At 42.0% G+C, this 21,622-nt stretch overlaps 1 protein-coding gene across 1 annotated transcript in view; it reads right to left on the bottom strand.

The window, feature by feature from the left end:
- FRMD7 (FERM domain containing 7) overlaps positions 1-19,053 on the bottom strand; it is a 36,770-nt gene extending 17,717 nt beyond the window's left edge. Inside the window, exons 1-5 of the mRNA XM_040406333.1 lie at positions 18,250-19,053; positions 11,657-11,761; positions 4,275-4,317; positions 2,156-2,234; positions 314-411 (exon numbers count right to left, since the gene is read on the bottom strand). Coding sequence (XP_040262267.1) covers positions 314-411; positions 2,156-2,234; positions 4,275-4,317; positions 11,657-11,761; positions 18,250-19,053 — 1,129 coding nt within the window. The remainder of the gene's footprint in view (positions 1-313; positions 412-2,155; positions 2,235-4,274; positions 4,318-11,656; positions 11,762-18,249) is intronic.
- Positions 19,054-21,622: the final 2,569 nt, after the last annotated feature.

Here is a 21,622-nt window from a genome sequence, read left to right as displayed (position 1 = left end):
TTCTGGCTGCACCCAGCTCCCACTCAAGGGGAACTAACTGCCTACAATTTATACAGGGTATATTAAACTCAGTGGAAACTGTATAAATCTGTTTTCAATTAACTCCCCCTAGAGGCAGCTTTAGGTAGTAGCTATGATTTTTATCACAACAAGCAGTTCACTTTCCATCTACCACATCAGACATGTACCCTTTCGCTATGGCACATATGCCACTGCTGACATCTCCACCTGCATGTCATCTTCCATTTTAATTTGACAGAAGACATAGTTATTCAGATTCAGTTATAATATACAGGAACGGTATTGTACTTACCCTGAAGTATGTAAGACATCATTAGGGCACTACTGTTATCATTACAAGGTAATTTCCCAGAGGCTAAATCCTTTTTAATTTGAAGAGCGAAGAGATACCTGCAAATGTAGGACCATTAGTAGACACATATCTAGTGCTGGGATTGGGGGGTTGTAAGGTTTGGAGGAATAAATATTACAATACTGGGCAATCCACTCATATAATCCCCTGCAAGCGTGACCCTGCAGCTGCTGCAAGGGACACAGACCTCGCCATAGGTGCTCTTAGTTCTGCATATGGGACACATTATAGATGCCTATAACAAGGGGTCTACAAGCTAGGTCTCTCCAGCAGATGGTCAACTACAACCTTCAGTATGCCATGGAGTCAGTGCATGCTGGGCGTGGTAGTTACATCACAGTTGGGCAGCTACAACCTGCAGACCCTTTGTCATTGTCGGACTGAAGAGAAATTTTGTTTGCAGAGGGATATGTCTGTATATTGGGTGAATAAATGAAATTGTCTCTCCTTAGCTCAGTGCACACTTTATTTTTTTTCTGTTAGGTTTCCATGTCTTTTTGACATGTCATAACATAGAGCAGGGATGCTCAACCTGCGGACCTTCAGCTGTTTCAAAACTACAACTCCCAGCGTGCTCTAATAGTTGTAGGCTGTCCAGGCATGCTGAGAATTGTAGTTTTGCAACAGCTGGAAGGCGGCAGGTTGGGCATCCCTGGCAAGGAGGGTTCAATGTTCATCTATTAGAGCCAAGGTCGGCTATCCACAGTGTCTCTTAATCTAGAAGACTCAACACATCCACGTGTTATAGACAGTCCACTGATTTCGATGGACACTGTAATATTTCATTCACCCCAGGTGCAGACTGGAAACTTTAAGTGGCCCTGGAAAAAAATACTAAAAGTGGCCCCGTTTTGCAGTTGGGTCCAAATTGATGGAAGGCAGGGCCAGCAATATCATATTGCAGCACATTATACCACCCCAACAAAGCCAAATACCACAGTCCATCACAAAATACTGCCAGCAGCACAAAATACATCCTGAAAAACTTACACTGGCCGGCTGTGAGGAGGGCCCAGGCGGCCCCCTGAGAAATTTCCCTGTAAGCTCTATGGCCAATCTGCCCCTACAGAGAACCTGAAAACTGTTCCTTCACAGATAACTACTGATCTCTGGGGGTCCGGTGGGGATTTCTTTAAAGGGAATCTTCCACCATTTTATGCTAAGAAGCAGGGTCACTTACTTTTCTTGTCCCAGTCATTTTCTTAAAATCCAGCAGCTCTGGCATGAGCGAAGTGCTGGATCGACTTAATACATTGCATGATCATACTTACCAACAATTTAGTTGGTAAATTCTGGGTAAGCTCCGCCCCTGGAAACACCCCAAACTTGGCCAGGACAGCCCACTTAATGACGGTGCTTACATTAGCCCCACCCATTTTTGGCCCAGGAGTCTGAAAATCGGGGCCAGTTGATAACTATGCATGACCTCAGGAGTCTTGATATTTATGAGCTCCTGGATTCCACTCCTCCACCACCACTGATTGATAGCTTTCTTACTATAGACAGCGTAGGAAGAAAGCTGTCAATCATCCACGAAAAGGCAGGGGCAGCCGCAGTTCCTGAATATCGGATATCAGCACTTGCCTCACACCGGAGGTTCTCACCAGGAATTTTATGAAGATGACTGGGTCAAAAAAATAAAGTATAAGTGAACCAGTATTTCAGTCAGGAGGTCTAAAACCAGTTCAGGCTGACCACAGATGAGCAGAACTTTCCATCACACTGGAAAATGTCACTTATATCTAAGGGTGTTGATAAGAATTCACAGATGGATATGATTACCTGGTCAACTCTCCCCGCAGCTGCCCGGGGTCCACCGGGAAGAATTTCACCATGAATTTGAATATTGTTTCTTTAGGGTCTTAAAAAACAAAATCATATATTATTTAGAGAGAGAAATCCACACATCTGTCTGTCTAGATAAACCAGCCATCCCTAACATTACAACCACTGCATGTGAAGTGAATATTACTGACTTTCTTGCTACTTAAGAGGTATGATACGGTAAAACAGGCAGCGAGTGATTCATCAGGTCTTGAAGTTGATGTGTTGGAAGCAGATAAAATGAGCGTAAAGGATCTGAGCAACTTTGAAGAAGACTAAATTGTGGTATCTAGAACAGTGTTCCACAAGTCCAGACCTCAGGGCCTACCTACCTATGATTTGAGAATATCCCACCGGTTGAATACCTGTGGTAAGTCCTGATGCACTGACGCTAATTATATCACCTGCTCAATAGTAAGGAAATCCTGAAAACATGATCGGCAGATGGGCCCTGAGAACTGGAGTTGAGGAACCCTGGTCTAGACGACTTGGGCCCGAATATCTCAAAAGTGGCAGATCTTGTGGGGTGTTCCCAGTATGCTGTGGTTAGTAGCTACCAAAAATGGTCCGAGGAAGGACAAGTGGTAAACCCGCGGCAGGATCATGGCCGTCCAAAGCTCACTGATGCACATGGGAAGCGAAAGCTATTCCATCTTGTCCAATCCATTTGAAGAGCTACCGTGGCACAAATTATGTGATAGAAAGCTGCATATCTGTAGGCTAATCAACAAAAATGAGTGAAATTAATTTCCTTTAACCATAAAAATACTCTTTATTAAACATGATTAAAAATAATAATACTATCATCATGATTCAGTTGCAATAATATCAGTGGGGAATACACACCAAATTTCACCACCGTATCAACCCCGATCTAATATGTACTAATATATAACTTGTGCCGTCTACAAAAGTTGTTAGGATGGGACTGCCTATTCACAAAACGGTGACCTGTTGTAAGTAGCAGTAACATGAATCCAAATACAGTAGATATAGGGCATATACCGCCTCTAACCTATACTGTGCTCTGCTAGTCCTTACCTATTCTATAGCTGTCCGTGATGTGAACATAACAATACACCATTAAACTATCATAATATCATACCTAAATGTGATGGGGATGGTAATGAAACGCTCCTCGACGCGCGTTTCGCGGTCTCGCTTCCTCAGGAGGAGAGGACTAGCAGAGCACAGTATAGGTTATAGGCGGTATATCGCCTATATCTACTATATTTGGATTCATGCTACTGCTACTTACAACAGGTCACCATTTTGTGAATAGGCAGTCCCATCAGACGGCACAAGTTATATTTTAGTTCGTATTAGATCAGGGTTGATACGGTGGTGAAATTTGGTGTGTATTCCCCACTGATATTATTGCAAATGAATCATATTAATATCATTATTATTATTATTATTATTATTTTTAATCATGTTTAATAAAGTATTTTTATGGTTAAAGGAAATTAATTTCACTCATTTTTGTTGGTTAAGTATAAATTGAGTGTTCCGTTTAGGCAAAGTGCTATTTGATTTTGGGCCTATTGTGGTGTTAATTATATCTGTAGGCTAGTCAAAGGTCTTGTGAAAGTCAACCCTCAAAGGGTAAAATTGCCAGAAAATTCATATAAAAGGGTTCTCCTGGAGTTCCATATTGATGGCCTATCCTCAGGATAGGTCATCAATATCTGATCAGGAGGGGACGATTCCAAGGACCCCCGACGATCAGTTGTTTGAAGAGTCTGCGACGCTGTGGTGAGAGCTGTGACCTCCTCACAGCATGACCAGTACAGTGCCATTCATTGTATACTGCAGCCCAGGCCTATTCACTTGAATGGAACTGAGCTGCAAATAGAGCATGTGACCCATGAAGATGACATCACTGGCCTAGGAAAAGGCCATGACGGAACCCACCGATCAGATATTGATAATCTATTCTGAGGTCAGACCATTAATACTGTACTTCCGGAAAACCCCTTTAATGTCATATGAGCCAGTGATACAAAATAGCCTTATATTACACAAGCCATTGATAGGCAGTAGAGCCATATCTGCACAGTACAGTGTTAAAACTTACTTTTCACCTGCTTGGTTATTGGTTTCAGAAGTCCCAGCCAAACCTGCAATGTCAAAATTCCACAGTTTTAAACCATGTTGTATTGATAAATGTATTTCAACTTCATGAACAAAGTATCAAATCAGCGCTGTCACGGTCAGACTTTTGAACTGACACACCCAGTTACAATGTATTCACAATTTTTTCAAGAGGAATAACAGAGGAATGTAGAGTCCTAGAAAAAGATGTTCTAGAATTGTTCTTTATGGAGAATGCAAATATTATAGTGTATCCCTAAGGCCTCATTCACACGAGCGTCACGGATTAGGTCCGGATGCGTTTAATGATAATCGCGTGATTTTGGTTGCGTCTGGCATCCATTTTGTATGCGAGTGCATTGCGTTATTGCGTTTTTCCCGCACAGATGACATGCGGATTGCATGCGTTTTTTACGCGCGTGGAAAAAAAACTGATCCATTCTCTAGATTCACCTGTTACTGCAAACACATATAAATACCCCCAGCAGGCACTGTTTTTTTGGACAGCTCCATTTGTTTGGGTAGTTTTTGTCGCGTGGTTGGTGTGTGTTTGTTATTGGATTTCCCTTTGCAGGATGTCCACTTTCACCGTATCATCCACTGACCATGCGTTCTTGCACTGGCTGGTCTTCCGCTGTTTTAGAGAGCGGTGAGAAATGATTGAGGAGGGACCACGGAGGAAGCGGATGTGGGTGCATCCTATGATTCCGCAGCGGGCCAGCAAAGGGCAATTTGTTGGTTTTTACTCTGACCTCCGAGCGCACCCTGTTTAGTTCTATAATTATTGCTGCATGTCGGTGGCTACATTTGATCGGCTTTTGGGGGAGTTGCGGCCTACCTTGACTTTCCAGGACACCAACATGCGGTGGAGTGTGTCATCTGAAGAACGTCTCATTATTACTTTAAGGTAAGACTATATTATCAGACTCGTACATGAATGACCCACTGTTTGCCAATACATAGCTATGGCCTGTGTAAGCAGAACTGTCCCTTTTCTATGCATAAGTACGCAATAGTAGTACACATGTATTGTATATAGTACATTAGAAGTAAGAAAGTGTGTGTGCTTTTGGGCCGGCCACTTTGTATAAAGTCACTTGGTGTTATACCAAGTCATTTATTAGTCACACCAGAATCAAGTTCCGCGGGGGTTAATCTTTCTAATCCTGGCTGTAATGATGAGGATATGTCACCTGTCTGTATCTGGTAATGGTCTGGAAGTTGATGTAGCTAAACGGGTTTCCTTACTTTAAAGTATATATTTAAGATAAAGTATTTAGTCCCAATCTTGGAGTATCGCCTAATGTTTTTTTTTAACTTGCCAAACACATTGCCATTAAATAGTGTAAAGTAATATATTTGAATTAAAAACATGTGATATTTTTCTTAATTAATAATTTTTTTATTTTAGATATCTGGCGACTGGCAATTTGTTTTCTTCTTTACATTTTGAATTTAGAATGGGGACCTCCACAATTGCTGCCGTGGTACGGGCTACATGTGCCACCATTTGGTTGAGACTCAAAGCTTCTGTGCTGCCACATCCAACCAGCAGTGGTTTGATATAGCCCAGGGTTTCCAGGAGAGGGCTCAGTTCCCAAATTGTATTGGTGCCCTTGACGGGAAGCACATACTGGTTAAGAAGCCACCAAACTCAGGGTCCCGATACTATAATTATAAACAGATTTCTCTGTAGTTTTGTTGGCCTTGGCTGACACAAACTACAGGTTTATAATTGTAGATATTGGGTCCTATGGAAGTACTGCAGATGTTCGCATCTTCAGGGCTTCCAGAATGGGTTGGTGGCTTCAGTCCAACCAACTGGACGTACCACAGCCAGCAAACCTTCTTGTCTCCTCTCGCCCACCAGCTCCTTAGATGGTTGTAGGGGACAAGGGTTTTGCCATTTCTACAAACCTCATGCGTCCCTTTTCTATGCGAGATTTGTATGCAAAGAGGCGCAATTTTAATTTTAGGTTAAGTAGGGCCAGAAGGTTTGTGGAGTGCGCCTTTGGTATTTTTTCTAGTAAATGGCGGGTTTTTCTTTCGTCCATACAGTTGGCCCCAGAAAATGTTAATGTGGTCATAAAAGCGTGTGTAGTGCTGCATAACTACATACGTACCTATGAGTCCACACCTGATGAAGACGCCCAAGTCTATAGTCCGCCATCAGGAATAGACACTTTCCAACTCAGAAGATCTGGATCTGCTGGACTGAGAGTGCGGGATTTATTTTCTGATTATTTTATGTCCCCTATCTGTTCTTTCCCTTTTCAGCAGTAGAATTCGACTCATGGATGTTTTTTTTGCCAGTTATTTTTTTGCCCAGGATGGATATATTTTAGTTAGCTTTTGTATTTTGTAGTTAGAGACTCGCAAGATAATGAGGACCCTTGACGTGGGTTGCGAGCTTACATATTCTGCTTACATATATTGTTTCCAACATGGTATGTGAAATATGTACTAATACCTCATTCATACACATTTTAAAATGTCGAGAAACATGTATGCATGCTTTCCCATCATCATAAATAAAGTTGTACTTGGCCTCATTATGATGTACGACAAAAATATTATTACATGTGTCATGGCACATAACTCCATCTGTATTGTGTTTACTATAGTGTGCTTAAAGGACATTATATTGTGGAAAACATGTTTGTATTGTTGTAGAAATATAAATAGTTGTAATCAGCTCGCATCAAAGTTTGTGTAAGGAAAAAGGTAAATCCCTCTTCCCTTAGCCGCAGCCAGAGACAAACCCAGGTGCTACCATCTTGATTGAAATTCTGAGCAACTGCTCTCCTCCCTGCTCAACCCGTGTCTTTTATTTACTCACAAAAGGTGTAAAAAAGGGCTGGCCCAAGACAAGGATACAGGAAGTGATAACATACAGGAAGTGATGACAAAGGACAGGGAGGGGCAATCAATGTGGCTGGACAGACAATGCATACACCCCATCCCTGTATAAGGAAGGATGAGTCATGTCCATTGTCTGACCAGCCAGATGGCCGCCCACCCCCCATCACTGTCAGCATGGACCTCATTCAATACTGCTCAAAGGTGATCAGTATCTAATCATACTACTGGTTCCTATAGGTTTGAGATTATCTGCGAGACATTGCTACGACTATTGTCAGTATACGGTACGAGTATACCGACAAGGCAGATATGCATGTCTTAAAAGCAGGTATGTCTCCAAGCCCATGAGAAGGTTTTCATACTGACGGTTTTACCACTGGTCCCGATTCAGCCAAAGTACCCTCTGCTAGAGCGCTCTTTGGCTAAATCCGACACAGGGAGACAGATGACAATCTATAAAAACACACACACATCCTAAAGTAAAATGTCCGCATAATAACATTTCCACAACAGTATATATGTATAAATATTAAAAAATATGTATATTAAAGTTTGGAAATGTGAAGCTATAGATGAAAAGAACATTTATAATAGTCTGTGTACAGTGATCTATCAATCAATCTACACAAGTATATATAGAGTTAAGTGTATTTGGGTAAGATTATTGTATAGTATATTACTATGCAGTATACTTACAGTACTATACTATAGTACTCTAGTACTATACAGTATACTATTATAAATGTGGTGTATGTGTTGGTGATACATAAATATAAATATGCAATGTATATAATAAAGAGAGGTAACAATATAAATCGGTTAAATAAAATAATTGTAAATAAAAATAATAGTCATTGACTTTTTCTCACGCAATTTAAAAAAAATAAACGAAATAAAGCTTACAAAAACATTTACAAATTTGTATAACACCCAGATGGCGAGGGTGGGGCCGTAAACTGCGGGCCAAGGTAGGCTGGTTGGGAAGGGGGGCCCAAGTACTGCGATGGGGCAGCTTGTGAGGAGGTGGGGACAGCATGCCCATATGAGGACTCCACATGATAATGTGGTCCATATGGCCTAGTAGGTGGGCCATAATGACCCCTTGGAGGGTGGATTTGTATAAGAGGTGGTGGTGGAGGTTGTGAGCCCTGGGAAACTGGCATTGGCTGGGGGCCAAACATGTTCCCATGGAGGCGGCAATTTTCCAGGGCTCCAAAAATTTCTGTAGGGTCATTGGGGGGGAAGTGGCTGCATCCAGAACGATTCCGAGAGCCGCTTTGATTCTCAGGACTCGTTCTGGAGGCAGCCGGCACAAATACGAGGCCAGAGTACAGTTATAAAAGTCAAACTTCTTCCTCCTGCCGGGCTCTCGATAAATAATCATGCACCTGGGTGTTGATGAGAGACTCGGCAGGAGGGATTGCCCGTCGTCTCGCTTGGCTGGGTAGAGCCAAAGGAGGGTGGGGAATTGCCTCCAGAAACCGCTGGTGGCCTGAAAGGTGCCGTGCTTGTTCCTGTGGCACTCTCCGCCTGCGCTGCCCCAGAGGGAGTGTTTTCCTCACAAGCACTGGAGAAGAGCGGAGCAGACTCATCCCTTTCATCCTCTAGGAGGTTGTCCTCAGTTCTTAAAAAAAAGAAAAAAAAGATTACATTACTAGATAAACAGTATTTTGTTTTAGAACTATTAACGTCACATATTACTATAATCAAATTACTTTTTGCACATAGTACGACATGAAATAACCAACTTATTACATATGGGGTAAGTTATGTAAATTGGGGAAATTAGAAGTGTCATAGCTGCCCATAGCAACAAATCCTACTCCACTTGTCATGTTGGTCACCTACTTTTGCTCATGAAAGGAGGAATTTGAGTTGTTGCTATTGGCAAATATGCCTTTTCTACATGAATATTTTCAAACTATATAACATTACCTAAATAGTCTACGTACAGTGTGTATGGATAAACATGTATAGTGGTCATTGTGTAGAAATAACTTACGGATGCAGCTCCATGACCTCACGACGGAACATGAGTTGTTCCCTTTACATATATGGCCTTTTCTTTGACGGCCCGGAACCACTCCGCCCCTGGTGGTGCATCTCTTTGCGGAACTGGTCCCTACAGCTCCGCCAACGATTATTTGCCTCATCAACTTGTAATAAAAAGAAAAAAAATTTTTTAACCTAAATATACAATCCAACAGATTATAACGTATCACATGTGCTATGCTATGGAGGAGAAACTATCAAATGTGCTATGCTATGGAGGATAAACTATCACATGTGCTATGCTATGGAGGATAAACTATCACATGTGCTATGCTATGGAGGATAAACTATCACATGTGCTATGCTATGGAGGATAAACTATCACATGTGCTATGCTATGGAGGATAAACTATCACATGTGCTATGCTATGGAGGATAAACTATCACATGTGCTATGCTATGGAGGATAAACTATCACATGTGCTATGCTATGGAGGATAAACTATCACATGTTCTATGCTATGGAGGAGAAACTATCACATGTTCTATACTAGGGAGGACAGCAAGGATCACACATGTATATACATTGGCTACTTACCCAAATTCGGGCGACTTTGTCCTTTGGTTTTCTCCCAGATGGTGGCAAATAGCTACTGGGTTATCTCCACCCAGGCTGCATCTTTTTTTATAACGGTCGTGGTAGTCCCCACTTCGCGTATCCCAAATGCAGGGCCTCTTCTGCCCGAGGACAATGAGCCTCTCAACATTCATAGCCCGTGGTGTCTTCGGCATGGCTGATAAAGGTCCGCAAGGGCTGGAAAACCTGTGCAGCAAACTCCTGCCTCATGTGCTGCCTGGAGCCAGACGCTGAGCAACTCAACTTTCTGTCTTAAATCCATTCTGTGTTGCTAAGTTACTTGCCATCCGGATGCAATTTTCACGCAGCCCCATTCACTTCTATGGGGCCAGTGCTGCGTGAGAATCGCAGAATATAGAACATGCTGCGATTTTCACGCAACGCAGAAATGATGCGTGAAAAAACAACGCTCATGTACACAGCCCCATTGAAATGAATGGGTCTGGATTCAGTGCGGGCGTAATGCGTTCGCATCACGCATTGCACCCGCGCATAAAACTCGCTAGTGTGAAAGGGGCCCAAGGGCTCATGCACACGATCGTATGTATTTTGCGGCGCAAAAAATACGGTTAAGCAAAAAATACGGATGACGTCCGTGTGCATTCCGTGTTTTGCGGAACGGAACAGATGGCCCCTAATACAAAAGTACTATTCTTGTCCATAATGCGCACAATAATAGGACATGTTTTTTTTTTTTGCGGAACGGACATACGGAAACGGAATGCACACGGAGTAACTTCCGTTTTTTTGCGGTCCCTTTGAAATGAATGGTTCTTTATACAGTCAGCAAAACAAAAAACGGACACGGAAGGAAAATACGTTCGTGTGCATGATCCCTAAAAGCTCAGTCAGATTTTTCCAGAGCTCAGCTCCAGAATATCATAGCTTCTAGATGTTCTGCTGCTCTCAGATACAGATTCCCTGCCCTCCTTCAATGAAAAGCACTTCCATGTCTTTGTAGTTTTCCTGTTTTTTTCAGAGTGCAGAGATTCTGAGCAGTTACAATGCAGTAGCCAAGTATAGGGTGAAAGAGGCATTTCCCTAATAGACATAAATACTTTCAATGAATGTGTACATGCGAGGAAAGCCAAAAAGGGCCGTTTAGAAAAAAAAGGGCACAGTGCTCAGCACTAAAGTTCTACATGGCATAGGTTTTTTCGTGGATAGGCCCCCTTCAAGTATTGTGTACATTGTTACCTTTTTTTTTACTGCAGAGGGTGTGTGTATTTTGCTCCTTTTATAGGGAGTCTCATCTGAAAAATCACTTCCCTGGTGAGCATAACGCCTTGTCGGGCTGGCTCCCTGTATAACAGACGTACCATTCTGTATAAAATCCATTCCTGCAATGTGGAGAAATTCATCTTTTTATCTTTATGCTCATGAGGACTCAAGTGCACCATAGGCAGGGTTGCACCATTCGGTGCACAAATGCTCTGCTACTTTTACTATGCTTTGATGGACAGGGCCAGGCTTCACCCGCGTCATCACTCCTGGCAATCGAAACCCACACCTGCGCTGACTGTTCAAACTTTGACGCATGCACAGTACACTCGATAGAGGTCATTCCAGGACTGTTCTGCGCATGCACATAGTTTGGACAATCAGCACTGGGGCAGGATGGATTTCAGAGCGAAGAGCAAAGAGGCAGGGGAAGCAGATTGGGAGGCGCTGGGAAGGGAAGGCAGCAGAGTGATGGTGCACCGAACGCCTGCGGTGCACTGGAATCCTATTCCTTTTAAAAGATTCATTTTTCCCACATTTTTTTTATTTATTTTTTTTACAAATAAAGATATGTTTGTTGCATGGAGAACCAGCCCTACCAGGCATTATGCTTAGAGCGGACATTCCCTGTAGATAAGAGACGTGAGACTTACTTGGTAGCCGTTGTTATTCTTGAATTCCAAGCCAAAGTATTCTTTCTCGGTCAGGTTCAAATGACTGCAGCTCATATTGAACAATTCTTTTCCAGGAGCTTTTTGCTGCAGAATAATAAAACAATGTATTGACAGAAACGCTGCATTTTACTTTACATTTGGCCGTTCCATTAAAACTTTTCTCCGTAAAGGGAATCTGTCACCAGCGACCTCCCTGTCAAACTGTCTGGATAGGCAAATAGCTGCCGTTCACCTGATTAAAATGCTGATTTTCTTTTGATGATCTGAGGCTCTGTTTACAAGCTATGATACTTTTCCCTAATATGCAAATTAGGTGTTTGGTGCAATGAGGGTGTCGCTGTAGCTCTTGTTGCACCCAAGCTCCACTCTGTGGCCAGCCCCTCCTTTGCTGCTTTGATAGACAGGGCCAGACAGTGGCAGAGCAGAAAGAGAGGGACTGGCCACAGAAAGGAGCGAGTTTGGGTGCAACAAGAGCAATGGTGACGCCCTACCAAAGGCCTTTACACTGCCCAAACAGCTGTCAGATCGTGGCTATAAGGCATTCGTAGGAAAGCTCGTTGGCGATAATCTGCAGATGTAGAAGTGCTGCTCATTTCCGGAGGAATGAGAAAAACATGCATTCATCGGGTAATTGGACTTTTCAAGCAGTCACCTAAATCATCGCTTGGTAGCAGCAGATTATATAAAGCCTCTGCTGTCAGTAAAAAATGATCATGTATGGGGACAAGCGATGGCATTAGTGATCTCTCCTCCTCATACTGTGGAGGAGATCACTGCATATAAAAGCTTCCTTCCTGACAATCCTGTGCTCAGTCGAGCAGTGTAAGGCCTCATGCACGCGACTGCGCCATGATTTGCGGTCCGCAAATTTTAGGAACAGAACGGGACGCCCATAATAGAAATGCCTATTCTAGTCCGCAAAATGGACAAGAATAGGAACGGAGCAGCAGATGCGAACAGCACATGCACACAGACCGCCTTCTTCACTTCAAAGCCCAGAATGAGCAGGAATTTACATGAATGAAATACAAGTTTTACTAAAAACTTTCCCAATAAAACTATATATCAGTCTGCTCAGCTCCTCCTGCTCTATAACCTGCTGCCTGCAGCTCAGACACAGTGTTCAATGTGACAGGATCCCTTTAACAATGCTATTAGTAGGTTAAATTACAATTTTATAAAGTACAGATCGTCCCTTTAAAATATTTAAGTATACAGGTGAAACACGAAAAATTAGAATATCGTACAAAAGTCCATTTATTTCAGTAATGCAACTTAAAAGGAATTGCATTAATGCAGCTTAAAATTCGAATTTTGTGAAAAGGTTCAATATTCTCGGCTCAAAGTGTCACACTCTAGTCAGATAATTAATCCATACCCCCTGAGCAAAGGGTACCTCAAAATTGTGACTTCGGGGTTTCATAAGCTGTAAGCCATAATCATCCAAATGATAAGAAATAAAGGCTTGAAATATCTCGCTTTGCATGTAATGAGTCTATCTCATATGTTAGTTTCACCTTTTAAGTTGCATTACTGAAATAAATGAACTTTGCACAATATTCTAATTTTTCGAGTTTCACCTGTATGGCAGACAACGTGAGTTAGACAGGGCTTGCTCAGGGTATATGTGGGCCACCAGTCTCCAACACTCAAAGCATAAAGCATGTTTACTAAGGTCATTAATGGTCCCCCAGTGGACCCTAGCTTTTGCCCAGGTATGCCTATCGGTAATACTAGTCCCAGTGGGGTGCATGCAAGCAGTGCTTTGAAAATGGACTACCGTTAAAGGGCATCTGTCAGCAGATTTGTACCTATGAACCTGGCTGACCTGTTACATGTGCGCTTGGCAGCTGAAGGCATCTGTGTTGGTCCCATGTTCATATGTGCCCGCATTGCTGAGAAAAATTATGTTTTAATATATGCAAATGAGCCTCTAGGGGGTGTTGCCATTACACCTGGAGGCTCAGCTCTCTCTGCAACTGCTGCACTTTTTTTTTTTTTTTTTGAACAATAGTTTTTATTGAAAAAATTTTATAACAATAGGTTACATAACAAATGACAGCATTCACATATACATCTTGGTATAGGTAATAATATGGCAGATACGTAGCTAATACAAAAATACAATATTTTTCACAGCATACGGTTGTAAATGTTGAGCTTGAGTAGGTAGAAAAGTTGTATGGGTACATATATATACAGGAAGGTTTGGAGAAAAGACAATATAAAACTAGATAACTGGAAAGGCTGTCATGAAAATCATCATAAATCCATAGTAATCTTACATTCTAATGGAGGCACTAGGCGGCAAATTACATCTTTTGTGGTTCAACCAGACTTCCCATCTTTTCAGGAATGTAATTTTCGAATTGTTAGAAGATGCCCATAAACCTTCATATAAGCAGCTATTATCTAGAGATCTGCAAATCCTATTAATGTTGGGGAGGTCCCCAGATTTCCAGCAGGCAGCTATTTTTAGTCGGGTTATGAATATTAAATGACTAGCTATGAATCTGAAATGGTAGGGTAGGTCTATCAGTCCTACAGACAACAAGGCCATCTTAGATGAAGGTTCAATAGGGAAACAAGCTAATGATGATATAAAACTAAATATTGAGCACCATAGGACTTTAACAGTCGGGCAATCCCACCACATATGTAAAAAACTACCTATCGCTTGACCGCATCTCCAACAGTCTGGGGATGAATCAGGAAAGATTTTGTTAATATATATGGGTGTTCTATACCATCTATAGAGAATTTTTCTCGCCCCTTCTAGATGATCAGAGCATTTAGACAGCTTGGGTACAGAGGTGAAGGCTTCAGACCACTCTGTGTCCGATAGGTCAGAACCTAATTCAAGATTCCATAGGTCTAGGATATGTTGTAAGGGATTAGCGCATGACTCTTTCAGTAAGGTATAGCCTTTAGTAATGCCTTTATCTAATTTTTGGGTCATGTGTATCCATTGTGAGAAAGTTTGATTGTTTGTAGCATGTGAGAAAATTTTTGAGGATTTCAGTAAGTGTCTTAACCTTAGGTATTTGTAGAAATCTGAATTGGGGATATTGAATTTTTTATGAAGATGGGCAAATTCCACAAACACCTCATCCTTCCATAGTTGTTTGACTTCAGTAATGCCCAGCCTTACCCAATTGTCTAGTCTAATGTCTGGGATAGCTAGTTCACAAACCTTCAGGGGCATTGCGAAAATTGAGGTATTAATTAATTTATCTATCCTAGCAACAGAATACCAGGTGTTTAGAATTGTTGTCAGGGTTAATAATGGGGAGTTATGTTTGATACCAAAAGCCGCTACAGCAGAAAGACGCAAGTTTATATTGCAGGGACCCATAATAGTTTTTTCTAGTGCTACCCATTTTTTTGTAGAATCATCCTTAAGTAAATATCTCAGTTGGTCAAGTATAGAAGAGGCATGATAATGCTTAATAGAAGGTACATTAAGACCTCCTGTTTTGAGAGGTTTATTAAGTATAAGGGCTTTCACTCTGGGTCTGAGTTTACCCCAAATGTGGCGATTGATTAGAGATTGGAGCTTGTTTATATAACTAGAGGGAATAGATATAGGAATATTACGGAACATATAGATAATTTTGGGTAGAATAACCATTTTCAAAGCAGCTATTCTCCCTAACCAAGAAATATGTTCTAACCTTAAATTGTTCAAGGAATTATTAATTTTATCATATAAGGGCCAAAAATTGACCTTGAATAGTTTGTTAGTAGGAAAGGCAAGTTGAATACCCAGGTATGTCAAGGACTCGTTTGCCCAGGAAAATTTATATAATCTGGAAATTAGACGTTTAGTAGATGGGGGTAAACCCAAGTCCAGAATTTGAGATTTATTTACATTTACCTTATAGAAAGAAGCTTTTCCAAACTTAGAGATGATGTCATTAATGGCAGGCAAAGCTATATTTGGGTTTGATGTAATAATTAAGACATCGTCTGCAAAGAGACCTATGCGGTGGTCTACTTCCCCTACTTTTATCCCTTTAATAAGTGCCGAAGATCTGATGTGTTCTGCGAAAGGTTCCATTGCAAGCGCAAATATCAAGGGTGACATAGGGCATCCCTGCCTGGTTCCATTGTTAATATTAAACGGGGTGGACAGAAAACTAGACGAATATATAGAGGCGCTTGGATTGGAGTATAAAGACATTACTGCCGATAAGTAGAAGTTCCCAAACCCAAACTTTTTCAATGTTGCGTAAATATAATCCCAGTGAATTCTGTCAAATGCCTTCTCTGCATCCAGGGATAGGAGCAGAGAAGGAGTTCGGGTATAATGTGCCACATCTAGTAAGTCTATAAATCTTCTGGTGCCATCTGATGATTGCCTGTTAGAAACAAATCCTATCTGGTCATTGGAGATTAATGAGGGTAATATATTGGACAACCTTTTTGCGAGAATTTTCGCAAAAATCTTTATATCAGAATTTAAAAGTGATATGGGTCTGAAATTAGCTGGAGTGTCTGCTGGTTTACCAGGTTTTGGTAAAGTTATGATCAGTGCACTTAACATGTCCTTTGGAATTGACTTTTGTGTTGCTATTGAGTTAAAGGTTCTATTTAGGAAAGGGTTTAAAATATGCGAAAGAGTCTTATAATACTCATTTGTGAGGCCGTCTGGTCCAGGGGATTTGTTATTTTTGAGGGAGTGGATTGTTTCTGAGATTTCTGAATGTGTAATTTCAGCATTTAGGGATTGATTTTGAGTTGGCGTTAATGATGGGAGAGACACACCCTCGAGGAACTCATTAATGTATTCAGAAGTGGGTTGAAGAGTGTCTGTTGAGCTACTTAAGTTGTATAACTTTGCATAGTATTTTGCAAATTCATCTGCTATTTGTTTGGGGTTGAATAATTTTTTTCCTTGAGAATCATACAAAAAGGGAATTCTAGTTTTGACTTCTCTTTTTTTTATTCTATTTGCTAGGATTTTTGAAGCTTTGTTGCCTTGTGAGTAATGATCTGCTTTGATTTTACGTAGGTGAAATTCATGCCTTTCATGTAAGTGAAGGTAAAGATGGTGTCTGGCCGTTTTTAACTTGCTAAGAATTTTCGGGTCTAGAGAGGATTTAAGTGAATCCTCTAGGGACTTAATATCAGTTAATAGTTTATCCAAGGTTTTCTTTCTATTTCTTTTTTGGATGGCCGCGTGTTTTAACAAAATCCCTCTTATGAACGCCTTGTGTGCACTCCAAAGTGTAGTATCTGAAGTCAGGTTGTTGTCATTAGTCCTAAAGTATTCTTTAAGCGAATTTTCCACATCTATACGAATACTCGAATTCTGGAGTAGTGAGTTATTGAGTCTCCAAGGGGAATAGACTCTATTGTTGTACATATCATCTAATATAAGGGTTATAAATGCATGATCTGACCATGTTATATTAGAAATGGATACATCCAATACTTTTTGGAGAAGCCATTTATCTGAGACAAATAGGTCAATTCTAGAGTATGTGTTGTGTGGATGTGAAAAAAAAGAAAAATCTTTTTCATTTGCATGGTGAACTCTCCAGATATCATGTAGACCTTCTTGAAATAAAAAATCTTGTAGATAAGAGGAATTATTGGAAGGAGGATGAGCTGGGAGCCTGTCAATTGATGAGTCAGGGCACATATTAAAGTCCCCACAAACTAACAGAGACCCTTGTTTGGCTTCTTGAGCCATTCTAATAGTGCGCTTGATAAAATTTATCTGATCAGAGTTTGGAGCATATAGATTTACTATCGTGTATCTGGAGTTGTTTATGTCACAGGTGATTATAATATATCTACCCTCATTATCTAATAAGATATTGTGACACTGGAATGCTATAGTGTTTTTAAAACCTATAATCACACCTCTCTTTTTTTTTGTGGCTGGAGATATAAAGATGTGTGGGAAAGAGGGGTGACAGAATCTATGGGAATCCTCCTCATTAAGGTGAGATTCCTGAATGCAAATAATGTCAGCTCTCTGTCTTTTCACTTCGTTCCAATATGTGGAGCGTTTAAAGGGGCTGTTCAAACCTTTAACATTTGTTGATAGGATCTTTATGCCATTGTTAGCCATCTTGAGTCTTCAGATGAAGTAACCCTGTAGACTTCAGAATCCTGAGAAAATTGTGAAAAAGAGACAAAGTGAACAGGTGAAGAAAAAAAAAAAAAACAAAGTACCCCAATGTTACCATTTGGTGAGTGAGGGGACCGTGGAAATAAATCCTTGTTTTCATATTTGTTATGAGCTGAAAATAGACCCCCTGTATGTAACCTTAAAAAATAATAAGTTAAAATGTAAAACATAACATAAATAATAAATAACAATAACATATTAAGGGTCCAACAGTGACCGTAAAATTAGTGATGTCTATCACTTAGTATAAGAGGCGTAAAGTGAACAATGGATTAGGGAAAGTGAACACCTAGATGGAAAAAGTGTTCTGTAAAATAGAACAGCAGGGTGTGGATCCCCGCAAGGCTTGAAAAAACATAGCAATTTAATCAGAAGCAAAGGTAGTTATATTTACTGTCCCGGATTGAAGTCATGGTGGGATTCTTCCAACTCTTGTCCATTCTGGAGTTAAGTTGAGATGACTCTTATCAGCAGGAGGTTTTTTAGGAGAGGCAGTCGTAGCTTTGTCTTTATCTTTGTCTTTGGTGCCCTCTTGTGGTAGAATAATGTTCCATTTGGAAAAAGCTTCTGATGCTTCTTGAGGAGAAGTTAGGACATGTGAAGAGTTTTGGTGTCTCACAATAAGTTTGACAGGAAAACCCCATTTGTAGGGGATATTGTTATCTCTTAGCGCTCTGGTGTAAATTTGAAATTCCCGTCTCCTGCTTAGTGTCGCTGGGGATAAATCTGTGAATAGGAGTACAGTACTGAATCTCTCAGGAATATCTTTTTTCTTTTTTTGAGCTTCCCTCATCAGGGAATCTTTCAAGTGGTAAAAATGGATCCTAGCAAGGACGTCCCTGGGAACAGAGGCAGGGAGAGCTTTGGGCTTAGGAACCCGGTGTACCCGGTCAATGATTAGCTCTGACTCAAGGGTATCTGGAAGATATGATATAATAAGATCAGAAATAAATTCTTGCAGCTGAGAGTCTGAGACGTTTTCAGGAATATTTCTAAATCTTATGTTGTTTCTTCTGGAGCGGTCTTCCAGATCCGCAATTTTGAGCTTAATGGCTGCTATATCATCCTCAACCACGTTGTGATTATCAACTAGCGAATTGTGTGCTGTGACAAATTCCTCCATTTTTTCTTCTAGATGCGCAGTTCTTTCTCCTATGGCTACTATATCAGCATGGATGACCGAGATTGTCTCTTTGAAATCTCCATGAATGGATCTTTTTAAATCTGCCAGCATGTCCTGCATTGCATTGACAGTGAGACCAGGATCTATGCCTGGTGAAGGAGGGTAAGTATCAAGGGGAGGAATAGATGTATGATGTTCACTCACCCTTTTTTGTTTTTTAGGCTCCTGTGAAGCTGAAGGACTGGAGCTTGCTGAAGATGGAGTCCCTGAGGAGCGCTGGTCGGGTGTCGCTGCCGGAGAGACACGGAGCTCTCCCTCTGTGTGGCGGGAGCCGGCGCCATCTTGGATCGAGCCTGGAGCAGGGTGGAAGAACGCAGTCATTTTCTGTGGCTGCGTTCCCTTCTTCTTCCCCCTCGTCATCATCAGCCGAGCTATGGGAGCAAGTACCGTCGCGAGACAGGTAAGTTTTGAACTAATTGCTTGTTTTTTTTTGTCGCTTTAGGCCGCTGTGTGGGGATCCACGGACGGAGCTCAAGCTCTAAGCGTCCTCTCCTCCCGGCATCCGGCCACGCCCCCTGCTGCACTTTAATAGAACCAGATGTGATGATATTTACACTGTCTGGTCTTGTCAAAGTGCAGAGAGAGCAGAGCCTCTAGGTGTAATGACAACGCCCCCGTTGATCCTAGAGGCTCATTTGCATAAGTTAAAAGATCATTTTTCTCAGCAATGCGGGCACATGTGAACATGGGACCAACACAGATGTCTTCAGCTGCCAACAGGTCAGCCTGTCACAGGTACAAATCTGCTGACAGATGCCCATGTTGGAGGGTCTTCCAAATCTGCTTTCGTATACCCTTCCATCCTCTACTTCAGAACGCTATTTAATGCTTTTAGCCAAATTAATTGTCATATAATAAAAATGAAGGAAGCGGAGCTGGTAAAATGCTAATGTGAAGCAATTCTGGAATTAGCATGTGTTGAATGAACACGTTAATTCCATTGTCTCCTAGGACGGGTGGGATACATCGGGGTGAGGAGCTGAGCTGTTTGTTGGTATAATGAGTATAGCAAGTCTCCAAAAATCAAGAGCTGTTGGATAAAATTACTATGCTTTGTGTTCAGCCTCTTCTCCGGTGACAGCCTAATGGTGTAATGGTAGCTTGCCGTGCACAGTCATGCTAGTTCCTGTCTAAGTGAAGACAGCCTCGTGTAATTAAAACAATTCAAATGCTCTCCAATTAAACATCTCATGTGCTGCATTCTGCAGGCATTTTCGCAAAACGAAGACATTACCAACCAAGTACTGCAAAAATACTAAAAATGATAAAAAATAAAAAGGAAAAGACTGCAAATTTTCTCTATGACACTGTGTAACGGGGTTCCGAAGGTGCACTCGGTCCCCCATTACCCGCAGACCTGTTGCTTAGCTTTGGGAATGAGGATCTGTGTTTGACCTCATTCCCAGGGCGGCGTTACTAGCTGGGTGGCTCCCTGCTCCTAAGTCTGCCTTGAGCGCCGAGCTGATCACTCGGTGCTCGGCTGGTTGGTCTGTCGGTCATGTGACGCTGGCCACGTCACATGACCCTCACTCCCCACTATAAATACAGGCAGCCTGCTGACAACAGGTTGCCTGTTAATTTAGGTTCCACCTGTGATTTGGTCTTTCCTGGCGTACTTACCTCCTGCTGAATTCCTGACGATCCTCTGCCTGCTCCTTGTGTACTTTGCTGCTCTCCTGGTATTTATGACCCCGGCTTCTCCTGACAATTCTCTGCTTGCTCCCTTTGTACTTTGTAGCTTTCCTGGTATTGACTCGGTCCGTTCACGTCCTGTTGTTTGTCTGTCTGTCATCCCTGCACTTATTCCAAGTTAGGGATTGCCGTCCAGTTGTCCCCTGTCATTAGGACTCGCGAGGCAAGTAGGCAGGGCCAGGGGTAAGGGTGGAGCGCAGTGGTCACTTCCCTTCCCCCTGTGTGTGTGTGTACGCGACCGTTACAGATTAACAGGCCCAATAACCACTGTATTATGAATCCTCTGGTGACCCTGACTGACCATGTCTCTAATCTGACGCAGAGGGTGCAGGAGTTAGGGGAAAAACTCAGTTCTTTTGAGTTAGGGCAAGGTTCTTCCACTCCTCAGGCCTCCAGTCCGCATTTTGAGCCCCAGATTAAGCTCCCAGAACCCTTTTCTGGAGACCGGAAGAAGTTTCTCTCTTTTAAGGAGAATTGTAAACTTTACTTCCGTTTGCGCCCCGTGTCCTCTGGCCCCGAGAGTCAACGCGTGGGCATTATCATTTCCCGATTACAGGGTGATCCCCAGGACTGGGCGTTCTCTTTACCTGCTGGCGCCAGTTGTTTATATTCTGTGGAGGGGTTCTTTCAGGCCCTGGGTACCCTCTATGATGAACCAGACAGGGCTCTAGTAGCCGAGACGGCTCTAAAGGCACTGGTTCAGGGCAATCTACCAGCGGAGGATTATTGCACCCAATTTAGAAGGTGGTGTGTCCCCTCAGGATGGAACGAACCAGCCCTGAAGAGTCAGTTCAGGTCAGGTCTGTCTGATAAATTAAAGGATCTTCTGGTCAGTTATCAACTTCCAGAGACCTTAGAGGAGATGATGACCCTTGTTGTCCGACTCGACCGACGGGTTAGAGAGACGACAGGAACAACAGTTCTCTTC

This window comes from Bufo bufo, chromosome 8, assembly GCF_905171765.1.
Source record: "Bufo bufo chromosome 8, aBufBuf1.1, whole genome shotgun sequence".
NCBI lineage: Eukaryota > Metazoa > Chordata > Amphibia > Anura > Bufonidae > Bufo > Bufo bufo.
Note: the sequence above shows the minus strand (reverse complement) of the source record. Positions and strands in the feature narration are given on the sequence as shown.